At 37.3% G+C, this 18,795-nt stretch overlaps 1 protein-coding gene across 1 annotated transcript; it reads left to right on the forward strand.

The window, feature by feature from the left end:
• Nucleotides 1-5,596: 5,596 nt before the first annotated feature.
• LOC105498961 (small ribosomal subunit protein uS9-like) lies at nt 5,597-6,163 on the forward strand. The gene has a single exon (XM_071078863.1). The coding sequence runs from the start codon at nt 5,777-5,779 to the stop codon at nt 6,095-6,097; it is 321 nt and encodes a 106-aa protein (XP_070934964.1). The 5' UTR covers nt 5,597-5,776; the 3' UTR covers nt 6,098-6,163.
• The last annotated feature ends 12,632 nt before the right edge of the window (nt 6,164-18,795 follow it).

An 18,795-nucleotide genomic window follows, 5' to 3' on the forward strand; every position in this document is an offset into this window, starting at 1 on the left:
TATAATGAAACAGACTCTAACTGTAGATTAGATAGCATGACAGCCTACATGCCAGCAGGACATGTTAAACACTTGAGTAATTCCTAGGAAAGGTTTTGGGCCTTTTCTCATGATATTGATAGATTTCTCTGCATTATAGAAATCTTTCCCTTTTTAAAGGCAAGAGGGATGAACCTTTTGCCTTTGAGTCATTTGTAATATTATTAGAAGTTGTATTAGTGTTCTATTGTTGTGTAATAAATAACTGCAAACTTAGTGGCTTCAGACAACACATATTTATTAAGAGACAGTTTCCATTGGTCAGGAGTCTGGACATAGCATAGTTGGGTTTCAGTGAAGGGCCTCGTAAGCCCGCAGTCAACGTGTCAGATGGGCTGTGTTCTCATCTAGAAGCTCAACTGGGGAAGAATGTGCTTCCAAGCTCATTCAGGTGTTACTAGAATTTATTTACTTGTGGCTATCTGGCTGAGGGCCCCAGCATTTTGTCTGCTTTTTACTTGAAGTTTGCTCGCAAACCCTAGGAGCTGACTGAAGTTTCTTGCCATGGGAACTTCCTCAGAATTCCTGCTTAATTTCATCAAGCTAGCAAGGAAACTCACTCACTTTAGTCTGCTGGGACGGAGTCAAGTATATAACACCAAATAATCACATGGGTGATAGTCTATCATGTTTGGCATAACCCACTTGTTAGAAGCAAGTCAGAGATCCTGCCTGCACTCAAGGGGAGGAGATTACACAAAGGCATGGAAACAAAGGTGGGAAAACATTGGGGTCACCCTAGGTCTATCTGTCACATGAGTGAATGAAAAATATAGAAATAGCTAAGATTTGCTAAAGCTGGTGTACAAACATGGTGTTTAACATAATAGTTTCTCTACTCATACATATTTCAAATATTTTTAAATTTTTAAAGTTTAAAAGCAGTTTTTTGAGAAAACAACTTGTAACTCCACTTTGCTGTCTTCATCATCTATTTGAGTTACAGTGCAAAGAAACTCAATTCAATGGTTGTGCATGGTATTCGTCTGATTTCCCATGCCTAGCACAGTGCCTGACTCATAGAAGCTGATTCATGAATGATGGATGATCAAATGAATTGCCCAAAATGATTCAAAATTTCAAAAATCAGTTATACATCCAAAAATTGTACCCCAGCTTTACTGGAATCAGGACCTGCCAGATAGTTCATGATTGTTACTGTCACTCAGCTACAGAATAACAATGAAAACTAAAATGTATTGAGTGTTTACCCTGTCCCAGACATTGGTCAAAGTGCTGTACACGTTTTAAGTATTTAATTCTCCCAGCACCTCTGAGAAGGTAATTCTATATTTTAAGAACAGTGAACTCCTCTAAAAATCCTATGGTGATAAGGTTTTTTTGCTTTGTTTTTATTTCTTTTCTTTTTTCTTTATTTTAAAGATGGGATCTCACTCTGTCACCCAGGCTGGAGTGCAGTGGCACAATCATAGCTCATTGCAGCCTCAAACTCCTGGGCTAGAGCGATCCTCCCACCTCAGACTCTCAAGATGCTGGGATTACAGGTGTGAGCCACAGTGCCTGGCCAGTGACAAATTTCATAGTCAGTAGCGATGAGATTTAAACCTAACATTTATTCTCTTACAAATTCATTACCGTAGACACTTTTTTTTCTTTGTAAGACAATGGTTGCCTAAGCAAATTCTGACATTAGCATTAAAATGTCTTTTTTCTTTGACCTCAAGGTGTTCAACAGGTCTTTGCTCTTTACACGAAAGTAGGCTTTCATATTTAAACCAGGAATGATTCTTTATGCAGCTCTTAAAATGTATTTATAAATAATCATGCATTCAAACATAATAAGTCATTTAGGACTGTAATTAGTCATTGTCAAGTCCTGGCAAACAGCAGGATTCTAATTGGAAAGCAGTGTTTGCCCTACTTGTGCCTCAATGAAACTTTCAGAGAAGGGCATCATGTGCTTCTTAATCTGTTTTTCTAACAGCTAGTAGCAAATCAATGAAGATGAGGCTGGTGGCTATGACAAATTAATATGCACACTGACAACTTATAACCATGCAATTGCTTAGGGAATTACTATGCGACTATATCCAAGTAATTATATGTTTTAAATGATTTATCTCAATTTGTTAACAATACACTACTAAAATGGAAATAAAAAGAGAGAAAATGCAAATAGCATGTTATACCAACTTTACGTTGAACTTATTAAGAGGTTGCCCTTTTAATGAAGAATTTGATGAATTAAGAGGTTTGTTATGAATAAGCATTCTTACTACTTGTTAAGTATTTGTCACCACAGACCTGTCATAGTCATTCTAATTATGATTAATACCTTATCTTGAATTCCATCTTCATTCACATTCCAGTAACAAATATAACTTCTATTATATGATCAAGGTTCATGAAAACAGGATGATTTGCCTATGACCTTATATTTTATTCATTTTTACATTCATATTTAACAGATTTCTCTGAAATGAAAGTTAACCTTATGAATCTTTTAATTTTTAAAGTGCATTTTATCCTTGACATGCCTTGCAACCCTTTATACTGTTTCAAATCATGGTTGTGTATTCAAGATAAATGAAAATCCTAACATTTTGATTACCCTCATATACAACTAGAAACTGCTACTTTGAGACATTCTTTAAAAATATGTTTTGTCTACTATGGAAAGAGCTAGTTTGATTCTCTCAAGCACTACTAATACTCTCAATATGGAAGACACAGGTTTATGAAGTTCAAAAAATTATGCAAGAGTACAGGGTCAGATTTTTCAGTGCAGTCTGTACATAAATTGTGGTAAATATGAAGGTTTTTGTTGTTTTTTTAAAAAATGATATAATACACACTCCATATCACAGTATCTTATGTTATATATCCCTTCCTTTGTAGTTCTATCTTTTCTAAGGAAGAATCCATTTACCTCTTCAACTTACTTTTTCTCTCTTTTCTTCTGCTTTATCTTCCTGTTCCCACTTTACTCCCCCCTCTGCTAATCTTTGCTGCATCTTTATTTTACTGCCTTCTCCTCTGCAATTCTCCTTTGTCCCCATTCTCTATGGATATACTTTATATTCTGACCATTTCCATGCACCTCTGTCCTGTTTCTCTCTCACACTTTCTCCTCTACCTCATTCATCTGCCCCAAGGGAATTTGTATTCTTCACCTGCATAAAAAGCAGGCTGTAAGCATTTGATTTTGTGGTTTTAAGAGTCCTTGATTATTTATATTACCAAGTGTTAAAAGCTCTGAAAGGAAATAAAAATAATATTACTTCTTTTTTTCTGCCCTTTTTATTAGACTGTCTAAGAGAGGCTCTCTATGAGAGCTGAAAGGGCTATATTAACTAATACGCTCACCAAGAAAATTAAGCCAATTAATTTTTGGCAATAATAATAATAGTGATAGTAACAAGAAAACCAGATCATTTATCAAACATGAAGTCTGCTCTCTGAAGGGCTAGATATCAATGAAGGGCAGCTTCTTTAAGGGAAGAAGCCCTCTGGTCCCCAGAGCCACTGGATCCTTCTCAATCTCTGGTGTTGATGAGGAACACTCCACACACAACATCATCAAGGCGTTTGTGGTAAGCCAGGTAGCATGAGCGAAGTGTATGCAAATCAGAGAAATGAACCCTCTCCTGAGGTCTTCCAAATCACTCAATTCTTAAAGCAATTAGCAGGTAGTCTATTTCCCCTTAAACTAGATGCATTTACATTTTCTTCATCATTTGAAGCATGTCTTCACACATTTCAGGTTCTCCATTATATGCAGAGATAAGTACTATGCACTTATTTTCAAATCCAGTGGAATAAAGTCAAACACTTGTGGTATGCAATATTCTAATGTCGTAAAGATTTGATGAGTTTTTCCTTAAAAAAAAAAACACCACAAAACAGACTACATTTTAATTACATTTTCTTAGAGGTATCTGGGGGAAGACGGGCCATGTGTTTAAGAGTGTTTAATGTACTTAAAAATTATATCCTCTAGCAGTCTCCAGTACTGATTTAATAGGTCTGATCTTTTGAAATGAATCCTATATCATATTTATGATGATGTTTTATTCGAGAATGAAACTAAATCTAATGAGAGGCAATTCCTTTGATGAGAGTGACAATTACATCACTGGAACCAACACATGCACAGATATCTCTCCTATTGACAATAAACTAGTAGCTTTGGAAATAAATTTAATGTTTAATCTCAGGCTTTTGGTTGTCATTTGTGAAGAAGCCAGAACTAACTTAGGTGTCCCCCAAATCATGCATAGCAAAGAGGAAACAGAAAATCCAGAGCCAGAGATAAACTAGACTTTTTCAATAATCATCATTTTCAACTTCTCTAACACCAAATCTTTCCTCTAAATTCAAGTAAGTGAACAGAAGTAGTAAATATGGAGCCTGTGGTCCATGGCAGACTATCTTACAACTTACTTCCTTTTTTTCCACCTGCAGTCCCATGCATGATCTCCACTTTTAAAATCATCTTGATACTTCTATAAATCCTTTGTAGCAAGAGCTAATAAGTATTGAAATGGCGAATGTTCCAAAGGCAAGAAGACATGGCAAAGCCCTAAATAAATTAACATGCATAACTGGGAATAGATTATGTATAATATGAATAAATGTGAATATATAATAAGTAAAAAGCCTACATTGGAATAAATCAATTCCAACTTGAGTTACAAGAATGACTCAGGTAAACACAAGCATTATTTTTTTTTTAAATTGCTCATTATACGGCAAAACTTTCTTAGTTGGTTTCTTCTTTTTTCCTATTAGAATAAAAATTAGAATTTCATTAATTTTCATTCTTCTTTCAGGATAAAACCGGATTTAATGCTGCGTAGTCTAGGTCTTTGAATGCTTAATAATTTAAAAACTTAAAAGAGATACTCTTTTTTTGAGCAAAAGGTAATAGGAAACATAATTGGCAACTCCAGCTTTGCTAAGCTGACACGGCACAACACCATCAGAGTTGGTAAAATACGTATTGGCCAATAAATAATGTTAAGACCACTGGCCTAGCAAATGTTAAGACAAATCTAAATCCTTACCTAATTTCTAATATTACTATAAATTCTAGATGAATATGATGACTTACGACAACAAAAATATGTTCCCCTAGCTCTTACGTACTTTTATTTGGAAATAGAGTTTCAAACCATCTTTTAAAAAAAATTCTATAAGGATTTTAATAAAAATGCAGAAAACATTAAGATAAAAGATGGCTTATATCTCATCCAAATACAAACTAGACTTTGCTCGTTCATCTACGTAAACAATAGACAATGCAGATGTATATTTTGGCAAATTTTACTCAGCCTATAAACGTTTTAGCAGAGGAAACAAAAAGCTCTTACCTGTTAAATCACCTGCATATCTTCTCATGACTCTGCTAAAAGGGAGTGTGATTTACTTACTTCTGATACTGAGGCCTTAATCATGAAAGCTTTTGGTTCTTTGCCATTTTTCTGAAAACCCATAGAAGCCCTTAATAAGATTTCGACTTTATAGAATGGGAGGGGCCAGCCTCCTGAGACTAGAACATACAAGATGGTTACCATTGTTGCTGACTATTTAAAAGATGCTCTCTTTTCCGGTTGCAGCGCCGCGCGGTTAGGTTCTCTCGTCCACGCTCGCAGCCAAGCCGTCCAAGGGCTCGCTGCAGTCGGTGCAGGTCTTCGGACGCAAGAAGACAGCCACAGCTGTGGCGCACTGCAAACGCGGCAATGGTCTCATCAAGGTGAACGGGCGGCCCCTGGAGATGATTGAGCCGCGCACGCTACAATACAAGCTGCTGGAGCCAGGTCTGCTTCTCGGCAAGGAGCGATTTGCTGGTGTGGACATCCGTGTCCGTGTGAAGGGTGGTGGTCACGTGGCCCAGATTTATGCTATCCGTCAGTCCATCTCCAAAGCCCTGGTGGCCTATTACCAGAAATACGTGGATGAAGCTTCCAAGAAGGAGATCAAAGACATCCTCATCCAGTATGACCAGACCCTGCTGGTAGCTGATCCCCGTCGCTGGGAGTCCAAAAAGTTTGGAGGCCCTGGTGCCGGTGCTCGCTACCAGAAATCCTACCGATAAGCCCATCAGGACTATCAAAATTCACCTGTATAATAAACAGTTTTTGAGGGATTTTAAAGTTAAAAAAAAAAAATGCTCAAATGTTGGCCTGCCAAAAAATCAGATTTTCAAAGTGTGGGACAAAAAGAATGTCCTTCTCTAGTTTGAAAATATGTTGAAGATGAACATTGAGTATAGGATTACAGTATAGTAAAAATTTATTTGCTGTTTCTCCAAAACTGGTTGAATTATCTTTGAAGAGGTCATAGGGAACCTAGAAAAGAATGAACTGATCATTTGATCACCTGATTGTTTGATACTATGTGTAGGTTGTGACAAAAACTCATATAGTAAGAAAAAGCTCATTTTTGGGGACAAGACTGTTTTAGAACTCAAAAAATTGCCACCAGAAAAAACAGAGTCTTTTAAATTACTTTACTAAAACTTTAACTTGCTTGGCATCTACTTTCTTATTTTTATTTTAAAATATTTAATTGAAAAATAGTATATATATATTTAAGGTTTACAACATGGTAACTTGATATATGTACACATTTTTGTAATTATCACAATCAAAGTAATTAACACACCCTCACCACCCATGCCGTACATTAGATTCCCAGAACCTGCTCATCTTATAACTGAAAGTTTGTACCCTTTGATCAACATCTTCCCATTTCCCCCACCACCTACTGCCTGGCAACCGTGGTTGTACCCTCTGTTTCTGTGTTTGACTTTTTTAGATTCAACATATAAGTGAGATCAGACAGTATTTATCTTTCTGTGTCTCGTTTATTTCACTTAGCATAATGTCCTCTAGTTTATCCCTGTTGTCACAAATGGCAAGGCTTTCTTCTTTTTTATGGTTAAATAATATTCCATTGTGTGTATATGCCACGTTTTTTTCATCCATTAATCCACTGATGGATGCTTATGTTGTCTCCGTATGTTAGCTACTATGAGTAACGTTGCAATGAACATGGGGATGCAGATGTCTCCTTGAGGTACTGACTTCCTTTCCTTGGGATATATACTCAGAAGTGGGGTTGCTGGATCATAAGGTATTTTTAATTTTTTGAGAAACTGCCATGCCGTTTTCTATAATGGTTGTACCAATTTACATTCCTGCCAATAGTGTATAAGGGCTCTTTTTCTCTCCAGACCCTCTCCAACACTTATCTCTTTTTGATACTAGCCATCCTAACAGGTGTGAGGTGATAACCCATTATGGTTTTGATTTGCATTTCCCTGATGATTAGTGATGTTGAGTACCTTTTCATACACCTCTTGGCTGTTTGTATATCTTCTGTGGAAAAATGTCTATTTAAGTCCTTTGACCATTTTTAAATTAGGTTATTTGGGATTTTTGTTGTTGAATTATGTGCTATCCCGATATATTTATTTTATTTTGTTTTGTTTTGTTTTATTTTATTTTATTTTACTTTATTTTATTTTATTTTATTTTATTTTATTTTACTTTATTGAGATGGAGTTTTGCTCTTGTTGCCCAGGCTGGAATGCAAAGGCACGATTTTGGCTCGTTGCATCCTCCGCCTCCCGGGTTCAAGCAATTCTCCTGCCTCAGCCTCCCAAGTAGCTGGGCTTACACGTGCCTGCCACTACGCCCGGTTAATTTTTGCACTTTTAGTAGAGATGGGGTTTCACCGTGTTGGTCAGGCTGGTCTGGAAGTCCTGACCTCAGGTGATCCGCCTGCCTTGGCCTGCCAAAGTGCTGGGATTACAGGCATGAGCCACCATACCCGGCCTCCTGATATATTTTTGACATTAACCCCTTGTGAGATATACAGTTTTCAAATATTTTCTCCCATTTGGCAGGTTGTCTTTTTGTTTCGTTGATTGTTTCCTTTGCCGTGTAAAAGCTTTTTAGATTGATGTCAAATCTACTTTCAATTTTGCAAGTTCAAAAATTTTCCCTGAGAGACACTTAACTAATCACGACATTTAATGTGAGTGTTTGAAAATTGTGGACATTTTAGACATGGATAGCCTATAATGATGAAGTTACAGATGCAAAGCACCTGCCTGATGATGAGCTGGTGTACCAGAACGAGCCTGTGGATGCAGAACAGATGGGCATTTTTAGAGCACCACAGGTCCAAATTCTGCTGTTGCCAGTAAGTAATATCCTGAGTATTTCATGTGAAATGAACACAGGCATTTTTGTTGAGAGGATAGCTAGCTTAATTGACATCACATTGGACTGACACCAGGAATCACTGTAATATGGATTTGATAAAAGCAGAACTGCAAGTCAAACTGAATTTTACTTTTGCCTGTATTCAGCTTTACTATTCCATAAAAGAAAATACAGGGCCAGGTGCGGTGGCTCACTCCTGTAACCCCAGCACTTTGGGAGGCCAAGGCAAGCGGATCACCTGAGGTCAGGAGTAAAAATACAAAAATTAGCCAGGCGTGGTGGCTCAAGCCTGTAATCTCAGCTACCGGGGAGGCTGAGGCAGGAAACTCGCTTGAACCCAGGAGGTGGAGGTTGCAGTGAGCAGAGACCATGTCACTGCACTCCAGCCTGGGCAACAGAGCAAGATTCCATCTCAAAAAAATAATAATAATAATAAAAAGAATTTATAAAAATATAACCTGAAATACTGAAAAATCCAATAAAGCATTTAAAAAGAGTTCAAATAAATGGCTGTATCAGAAGACAGAAACATCGCAAAATATTGCTATATTTTCTCACACATATTGTTTATTTAATTAATCCTACTATTAATCACTTCTAACTGCCACTGCTATCTAGGCTTACTGTTGTCTTGTTTAAATAATAGCATTTATTTAACATAAAAGTAAGTAGTACAGAACATACAATTTCAGATAAATACCATTTTTCATATTTTATGTTAAAGTAATAACACATTTGAGTACTTATTCATAATCTAATATGTATTAGATTATTATGTTTGGGTTTATTTTTTTTTTAATTCAGTATAGTTGTGCCCACGCTGGCCCTCAGAAAAGTTGGCCACTCTTAGTAGCCAGGGTTCTTAGCTGTCAGTTCAGGGCTCCCAAAGTGCATGTCCCAACAGACAAAGATTCAGGGGGAAGCTGGATATCCTTTTAAGATCTCAGCTCGGAAATTACATATCATCGCTCCCACCATATGCTATTCACTAGAAGCTACTCACTAAGTGTGGCCCGCACTGAATGGAAGAAGAATTCGACTCCACTTTTTGATGAGGGAAATGTCACAATATAGGTATACTTTAAAACTACTTCGAATAATGAAGATCACAGTGACTCCCATGCACTTTTGCTAGGCAAACTGGTATACACTTTTTGGAGGGCAACTTGGAACTATCAAAATAACAAACAATTAGGAGTTTAGGGTATAGACATACTTGCAAAAAAAAAAAAAAAAAAAAAAGCCAAACACACCATTTAAAGCTTCCCCCACCCCTCATTCTGAAAATGTTCAAAACTGTAGAAACCTACAGTGGCGGAGTAGAGATGGTCATAAGTTATTTTACGCTCTTCTCTTTGAGATGTGGGGTCCCTTATTTTCTTGGATCTGAACTACTGTGACTTCTTGAGCAATCTAAAATGGCAGAAGATTTTAGATTGCTCTAAAATCTAACTCAGAACTCTGTGATAGTTCTGGACCTAGCTTTCAAGAAGACTGGCTTTTCTGGGGGGTCTCCTGAATCTCTGAGCCGCCACGTAAGCTCCACTACCCTGGCGAAGAGACTGATGAGAGGTCCCAAGACTACACAGAGATGGAAAGCTAAATTCAACCATCTCCACCAAAGCACCAGGCATGCTTTGGATTCTCTGAACCAGTTGTCCATCAGCTGTGTGAATATCCAGTCACCAAGTGACTCTAGGTAATGCCACCTAGAGCAGAACCATCATCCAGTGAAAGTCCTCCCAAATTCCTGATCCATAAAATGGTAAAATATAATGAAAGAATGTTTTTTAAGCCATTAAGCTTTGGGGTAGTTTGGTATGCAGCCACATACAACCACAATGCCTCCATACCCTTCACCCATATCCATCAGCTGTTAACATTGTGCCACATTTGTGCCCCCGCCCTCTCTCTCTGTTGTGCTGAATAATTTGAAAGTAACTTGCCAATACCATGATGCTTCACCTTTAAATTCTTCAGTATGTATTCCTCACAGTCGCAATGCCATTATCACTCCCAAGATACTTAAGATTGACACAATAATGTTCTCTCTTTTCTTTTTTTTATGAGACAGGGTCTTGCTGTGTCACCCAGGCTGGAATGCAGTGCTGCAATTATGGCCTACTGCAGCCTCAACTGCCCGGGTTCAAGCAATCCTCCCATCTTCCATCCCAGCCTCTGGAGTAGCTGGGACCACAGGTGCATGCCACCATTCCCAGATAAAATTTCTTTTTATTATTTGTAGAAGTGAGGTCTCACTATGTTGCCCAGGCTGGTCTCAAACTCCTGGGCTCAAGTAATCCACCTCAGCTTCTCAAAGTGCTGAGATTACAGGTGTGAGTCACTGTGCCCAGCCGGTATAGTAATATTATCCAAAGTGTAATTCACATTCAAATTCCACCAATTACTCCAATCATGTATTTGTATAGTTTTTGTTTTAAAATCCAGAGACCAATCAAGGATTCTGCAGAGGATTATTTAGTTGTCATGTCTCCTCAAGCTTGTTGAAATCTAGTACAATAAGCCCCTGCTTTTTTTGACTTTCATGTTATCGATATTTTTGAGGAGTTCAGAGCAGTTGTCTTGTAGAATGTCACGTCATTTGGATTTGTTAAATTATATCCTCAAAAATTATATTAGGGTTAAGTATTTTTAATGTATTTTTAAATTTTTAATTAGTATGGACACATAATAGTTTGTATCTATTTACAGGGTACATATGATATTTTGATACAAGCATACAATGTGTAATGATAAAATACAGGTAACTGAGAGATCCATCACCTCAAACATTTATCATGTCTTTGGGTTGGGAACATTCCAAATCTTCTCTTCTAGTTATTTTGAAGTATACAATAAATTATTGTAACTATAATCACCCTACTGTGCTGCTGAACACTAGATCTTATTCCTTCTACCTATTTTTGTATAGCGTTAAGCATTTTTGGTAAGAGAATACTACATGGCTGCCAACGTAGGTACTTTCCATTGCTTAGGAGAAGAGGCACATAACGTCAGGTTGTCTCATTATTGATAATGTCAAGTTTGATCATTTGATTAAGGTAGTGTGCACACGTTTCTATGTCGTGAAGATATACCTTTTTCTCCAAAATTAGCGAGGACCCTATAGTCTTTCAGACTGTGTGGATATCCTGTTTGGAGATTACCTTTCACCACATTGCTTTTAGAATTCATAGATGATCCTTGCCTGACTCAATCATTATGTAGTGGTGATACGTTGGTGATTTTGGTTTGCTAATTCTGCGTTTCTTTCTACATTTGTTAGCTGGCATTTTCTCTAAAGAATTTTTTCACTGCCTATCTCTTCTTTTCGCTTAATTTTTTTTTTTTTTTTTTTTGGGACGGAGTCTCGCTCTGTCACCCAGGCTGGAGTGCAGTGGCCGGATCTCAGCTCACTGCAAGCTCCATCTTTTCGCTTATTATAATAAACTAAAAGATTCATTTTTAAATGGTTGGCTTTGATGCTCAAATTGTCCCATATTTGGTCAATTGGTTCCTGTGTTCCCTTGAGTTTTAGTGCACTTCCTTCCTTTCAGGCTTAAGATATTCCAGGTTCCCTCTGTAATTCTCCCACCTCACACCTGGAACTAACAATTTCCATAAAGAACCCTGGTTCTTTTTGTAAGAAAGGTATGTAGAAGCCACATTCTGGGCTCTAGGTATGCTAATTGCTCCTGGGACTCAATTTATACTGATACTGCAATTCAAATCCAACATCACAGGATCCCTCACATTCCTCTATTCCACAAGTGTATCTCCCCTTCCCCACAGCAAGGGACTTGGTTTACCAAAGAACAAATTCATTTGCTCATTTGCCCTATCTTACATATACACAGAAAGTTCCAGAATTATTCTACTAAGACAACTAACAACCGAGTCAAGCTTCTTTGTTTTTTTTCTACCTTCAAAATATTTGAAGGATTTTCAACTAGACTTCCATGTATAAAAGTTACTTGAATTAATTCTTTCTTCTGTTTAGCTATATTATCAACTTTATGCACAGTCAAGTTCTATTTGTTTTCAATGTTAGTAATCTTTTTCCCATTTTAAAAATTTCATTTGATTTTAAAATAATATGTAAACCACTTACATGGATCAAATGTCAAAATTATATAAAAAGATAATATTGAAAAACTCTCTCCTATCTCTATTCATTCCATTTATTCCCAATTAGCACCTATAAACATTTTCATCAGTTTTTGTCTTATCTTTTCTTTATTTCTTTTTATAAAAACCAAGAAAATGTATTGCCCCTTTATTTTTACACAAAATGTAGTAAAATAAACTTCTTTTTTATTCATTGCTTTTTTTTTCTTTTACTTAATGTATCTGGGAAATCACTCCACCTTAATTGACAAATATCTTATTCATTCTTTTTTTGTGGCTAGTTGCTAAGTATTTTATAGTAACTAAAACCAAAACCAGTAAAAACAAAATGTTTTTTTGAGACAGGGTCTTGCTCTGTTACCCAGGCTGGAGCACCGTGGCAGCATCGACCTCCTGGGCTCAATTGATCCTCCCACCTCAGCCTCCCAAGTAGCTGGGAACACATGCATACCCCACCACACCCAGCTAATTTTTTTTTTATATAGAGATGAGGTCTCACTGTGATGCCCAGGCTGGTATCGAATTCCTGAGCTCAAGCAATCCACCACCTTGTCCTCCCAAAATGCTAGGATTACAGGTGTGAGCCACTGCACCCAGCTGAGCTAAGGATTTTTAAAAGTGAGAATGAAAGAAGGGAATAAAATATAAAATATATCATAAAGTTAAAATGATTTAATCTTTGTGAACTGATATCCAAGAAAAGACAGATCATTGGTAAAGAAAAACTAGTTGATAAATATATCCTGGTATATTGTAGGAGTGAAGAGAATTTTTCCCTCCCCCTCTGAAGGTTTGAGTCTGTTGAAATGAACTGACGATTGACAGATTAATGGGAGAAAAGACATACAAATGTATTATTGTGTGTAAGCATGGGAGCCATACGAAATATGAGAATCAAAGAGGGTCAGATAGCTGAAGCCTAAATAACACCCTCCTCAGGGGAAAGAGGAAAATGGAGGATGTGGGCAATCAGGAGGGGTAGTAAATAATTTTCAAGGGAAAGAAATGGGCCCAAAGAGCAGACAACAGTTTGTAAATGATTCTCTTGGGAAACTAAATAAGCCCAGCAAATTATAGGAAGGTAAGGGGCAGAACTACGTTGTAAACAAAGGTTGTTTTGTTATGCTGTTGTTTCTCTCCAGCTGCTTTCAAGATTTTTGTTTGTTAGTTTTTAGTTTCCAGAAGTTTAATTATGATGTGTGTTGACTTGAATTTCTTTGGGTTTATCCTGTTTAATATTCACTTAAATTGTTGAATCTGTAAGTTTATATCTCTGGTCAAATTTGTGAAGTTTTCAGCTATTATCTTTTCAGGTATTTTTCCAGCCCTCCCCTCTTCCTTCACTTCTTCCAGAACTCTGACGAAATGATGGTAGATTTTTAGTTTTGTTACTTAACCTCTGTTCATTTTTTTCAGTCTATTTTTTCTCTCAGTTCTTCAGAGCAATTTCCATTATTCTATTTTTCCATTCACTGACTTTTTCCCTGTGTTCCCACCATTCTGGTGTTGATCCTATTCACTGAACTTTTAAATTCAGCTACAGTATTTTTTATTTCTAAAATTTCCATTTGGTTCTTCTATTTATCTTCTATTTCTCTGCTGAAGCTGCCTATTACTTAATTTGTTTCAAGCATGTATAATTCCATCTCTGTTGGCATCTATTGATTGTCTTTTTTTCTTTAACTTTTATATTAAGTTCAGGGGTGCATGTACAAGTTTGTTACATAGGTAAACATAGGGTCATGTGGGTTTGTTGTACAGATTATTTCATCTTAATACCCAGATATTAACCCTAGTATGCATCAGTTATTTTTTCTGATCCATTTCCTCCTCCCACCTTCCCTCATCTGATAGGCCCCAGTGTGTGTTGTTCCTTTCTATGTGTCCATGTATTTGCTTCATTTAGCTCCTACTTACAAGTCAGAGCATGTGATATTTCATTTTCTATACCTATGTTAGTTTGCTAAGGATAATGGCCTCTAGCTCCGTTCATGTCCCTGCAAACAACATTATCTCATTCTTTTTTATGGCTGCATAGTATTCCATGGTGTATATGTACTACATTCTCTTTATCCTGTCTATAATTGATGGGCATTTAGGTTTATTTCATGTCTTTGCTATTGTCAATAGTGCTGCAGTGAACATATGTGTGCATGTGTCTTTATAATAGCATGATTTATATTCCTTTGGGTATCTAACCAGTAATGGAGTTGCTGGGTTGAATGGTATTTCTGTCATTAGGTCTTTGAGGAATTGCTACACTGTCTTCCACAGCAGTTGAACGAATTTACACTCCCACCAACAGTGGGATTCCTTTTTCTCATTCCTTTTTCTCCACAACCTCACCAGCATCTGTTATTTTTCAGCTTTTTAATAACAGCCATTTTGACTGGTGTGAGATGATATCTTATTGTGGTTTTGATTTGCATTTCTCTAATAACCAGTGATACTGAGATTTTTATTTTCATATGCTTGTTGGCCACATGTATATCTTCTTTTGAAAAATGTTTGTTCATGTGCTTTTCCAACTTTTTAATGTTTTTTTCTTGTAAATTTGTTTAAGTTTTTATAGATGCTGAATATTAGACAGATGAGTATTTGTCAGACGCATAGTTTGCAAATATTTTCTCCTATTCTGTAGGTTGTCTGTTTACTCTGATGATAGTTTCTTTTGCAGTGCAGAAGCTCTTTAGTTTAATTAGATCCCATTTGTCAATGTTTGCTTATGTTGCAATTGCTTTTGGCATGTTCATCATGAAATCTTTGCCTGTGCCTGTGTCCTAAATGCTATTGCCTAGATTGTCTTCCAGGATTTTTATAGTTTTGGGTTGCACATTTAAGTCTTTAACCCATCTCGAGTCCGTGCTTGTATATGGTGTAGGGAAGAGATCCAGTTTCAGTCTTCTGCATATGGCTAGCCAGTTATCCCAGCACCATTTATTGAATAGGGAATCCTTTCCCTATTGCTCGTTTATGTCAGGTTTGTCAAAGTTCAGATGGTTGTAGGTGTGTAGTCATATTTCTGGGTTCTCTATTCTGTTCCATTGGTCTATGTGTTTGTTTTTGTACCAGTAGCATGCTGTTTTGCTTACTGTAGCCTGTAGTATAGTTGAAATGGAATAGCATGATGCCTCCAGCATTGTTCTTTTTGCTTAGGATTGCCTTGGCTATTCAAGCTCTTTTTTGGCTCCATATGAATTTTAAAATAGTTTTTTCTAATTCTGTGAAGAATGTCAGTGGTAGCTTGATAGGCATAGCATTGAACCTATAAATTGCTTTGGGCAGTATGACCATTTTAACAATATTGATTTTTCCTATCCATGAGCATGGAATGTTTTTCCATTTGTTTGTGTCATCTCTGGTTTCTTTGAGCAGTGGTTTGTAGTTCTCCTTCTTGAGACCTTTCACATCCCTAGTTAGCTGTATTCCTGGGTATTTTATTCTTTTTGTGCCAAATGAGAATGGGAGTTTGTTTCTGATTTGGCTCTCAGCTTGACTGTTTTTGGAGTACAGGATTGCAATGATTTTTGCACATTGATTTTGTATCTCGAGACTCTGCTGAAGTTGCTTATCAGCTTAAGCTTTTGGGCTGAGACTAAGGAGTTTTCTAGATATAGGATCATGTCATCTGCAAACAGGGATAGAAATTCCTATTTGGATGCCCTTTATTTCTTTCCGTTGCCTGACTGCCCTGGCCAGGACTTCCAACAGTATGTTGAAAAGGAGTGGTGAAAGAAGGCATCCTTATCTTGTGCCAGTTTTCAAGAGGAATGCTTCCAGTTTTTGCCCATTCAGTATGTTGGGTGTGGGTTTCTCATATATGGCTCTTATTATTTTAAGGTGTGCTCCTTCAATACTTATTTTACTGAGAGTTTTTAACATGAATGGAGTTAAATTTTATCAAAAGCCTTTTCTGCATCTATTGAGATAATCGTATGGGTTTTGTCTTTAGTTCTGTTTATGTGATGAGTCACATTTATTGATTTGCATATGTTGAACCTGGCATCCTAGGGATAAAGCCTACTTGATCGTGGTGGATAAACTTTTTGATGTGCTGCTGGATTCAGTTTGCCAGTATTTTTTGAGGATTTTTGCACTGATGTTTATCAAGGATATTGGCCTAAAGTTTTCTTTTATTGTATCTCTGCCAGGTTTTGATATCAGGATGATGCTGGCCTCTTAGAATGGGTTAGGGAGGACTCTCTCCTCCTTAATTTTCTGGAACAGTTTCAGTAGAAATGATACTAGCTCTTCGTACATCTGGTAGAATTCAACTGTAAATCCATCTGATCCTGGCCTTTTTTTGGTTGGAAGGCTATTTATTACTCCCTAAATTTCAGAGTTCATTATTGTTCTGTTCAGGGATTCATTTCCTTCCTGGTTCACTCTAGGGAGAGTGTATATGTCCAAGAATTTATCTATTTCTTCCAGATTTTCTAGTTTACGTGCATAGAGTAGAGTTGTTCATAGTATTATCTGATGGTTGTTTGTATTTTTGTGGGGTCAGTGGTAATATTTCCCTTATTGTTTCTGATTGCATTTATTTGAATCTTCTCTTTTTTCTTCTTTGTTAGACTAGCTAGCAGTCTATTTTACTAATTTTTCCAAAAAACCAGCTCCTGGGTTTATTGATCTTGTGAAAGATTTTTTATGTCTCAATCTCCTTCAGTTCAGTATTGCTTTTGGTTATTTCTTGTCCTGATAGCTTTGGGATTGGTTTTCCCTTGGTTTTCTAGTACTTTCAGTTGTGATGTTAGGTTGTTGAGATCTTTCTAACTTTTTGATGTGAGCATTCAGGACTATAAAATTCACTCTTCACACTCCCTTAACTGTGTCCCAGAGATTCTGGTATGTTGTATCTTTGTTCTCATTAGTTTCAAAGAACTTCTTGATTTCTGCCTTAATTTTACTATTTACACAAAAGTCATTCAAGAGTAGTTATTCAATTTCCATGTAATTGTATGGTTTTAAGTGAATTTCTTAGTCTTAATTTATAATTTGATTGCACCATAACCCTAGAGACTGTTCTAATTTCAGTTATTTTGCATTTGCTGAGGAGTGTTTTACTTACAATTATGTGATTGATTTTAGAGTAAATGCCATGTGGCAATGGGAAGAATGTATATTCTGTTGTTTTGGGGTGAAGAGTTCTGTAGTGGTCTATCAAGTCCATTTGATTTAGAGCTGAGTTCAGGTCCCAAATATCTTTGTTAATTTTCTATCTCAGTGACCTGCCAATGTTGTCAATGGGGTGTTAAAGTCTCCCACTATTATTGTGTGGGAGTCTGAGTCTCTTTGCAGGTCTCTAAGAACTTGCTTTATGAATCTGTATGCTCCAGTGTTGGGTGTGTATATATTTAGGATAGTTAGATCTTCTTATTGAATTGAACCCTTTACCATTATATAATGCCTTTCTCTGTCTTTTTTTAATCTTTGGTGGTTTAAAGTCTGCTTTGTCAGAAACTAGGATTGCAACCATGGCTTTTTTCTGTTTTCCATCTTCTTGGTAGGTTTTTCTTCATCCCTTTATTTTGAGCCTATGTGTGTCGCTGCATGTGAGATGGGTCTTTTGAAGACAGTATACCAGTGGGTCTTGGTTCCTTATCCAGCTTGCCACTCCATGTCTTTTAATTGGGGCATGTAGCCCCTTTACATTTATTTATTTATTTATTTTATTTTTTTATTTTTTATTTTTTATTTATTTTTTTTTTGAGACGGAGTCTTGCTCTGTCACCCAGGCTGGAGTGCAGTGGCCGGATCTCAGCTCACTGCAAGCTCCGCCTCCCGGGTTTACGCCGTTCTCCTGCCTCAGCCTCCTGAGTAGCTGGGACTACAGGCGCCCGCCACCTCGCCCGGCTAGTTTTTTTGTATTTTTTAGTAGAGACGGGGTTTCACCGTGTTAGCCGGGATCGTCTCTCGATCTCCTGGCCTCGTGATCCGCCCGTCTCGGCCTCCCAAAGTGCTGGGATTACAGGCTTGAGCCACCGCGCCCGGCCACATTTATTTATTTTTTTAGATGGAGCCTTGCTGTGTCACCCATGCTAGAGTGTCATGGCACCATCTCAGCTCACTGCAACCTCTGCCTTTTAGGTTCAAGTTATTCTCCTGCCTCAGCCTCCCGGGTAGCTGGGATTACAGGCACCTGCCACAATGCCCAGCTAATTTCTGTACGTTTAGTAGAGACGGGTTTTCACCATGTTGGCCAGGCTGCTCTCAAACTCCTGGCCTCAAGTGAGCCAAGCCTCCCTTGGCCTCCCAAAGTGTTGGGATTACCAGCATGAGCTACCACACCTGGTCCCATTTACATTTAAGGTTAGTATTGATATGTGTGGATTTGATCCAGTCATCATGATGTTAGCTGGTTATTATGAAGACTTGTTTATGTGGTTGCTTTATATTGTCACTGGTCTGTGTACTTCAATGTGTTTTTGCA

Source organism: Macaca nemestrina, chromosome 14 (genome assembly GCF_043159975.1).
Source record: "Macaca nemestrina isolate mMacNem1 chromosome 14, mMacNem.hap1, whole genome shotgun sequence".
Lineage (NCBI taxonomy): Eukaryota > Metazoa > Chordata > Mammalia > Primates > Cercopithecidae > Macaca > Macaca nemestrina.

What these genes read in the sequence shown, in the direction of transcription:
- LOC105498961 (XM_071078863.1), top strand. Translation starts at nt 5,777, where the DNA reads ATGATTGAGCCGCGCACGCTACAATACAAGCTGCTGGAGCCAGGTCTG.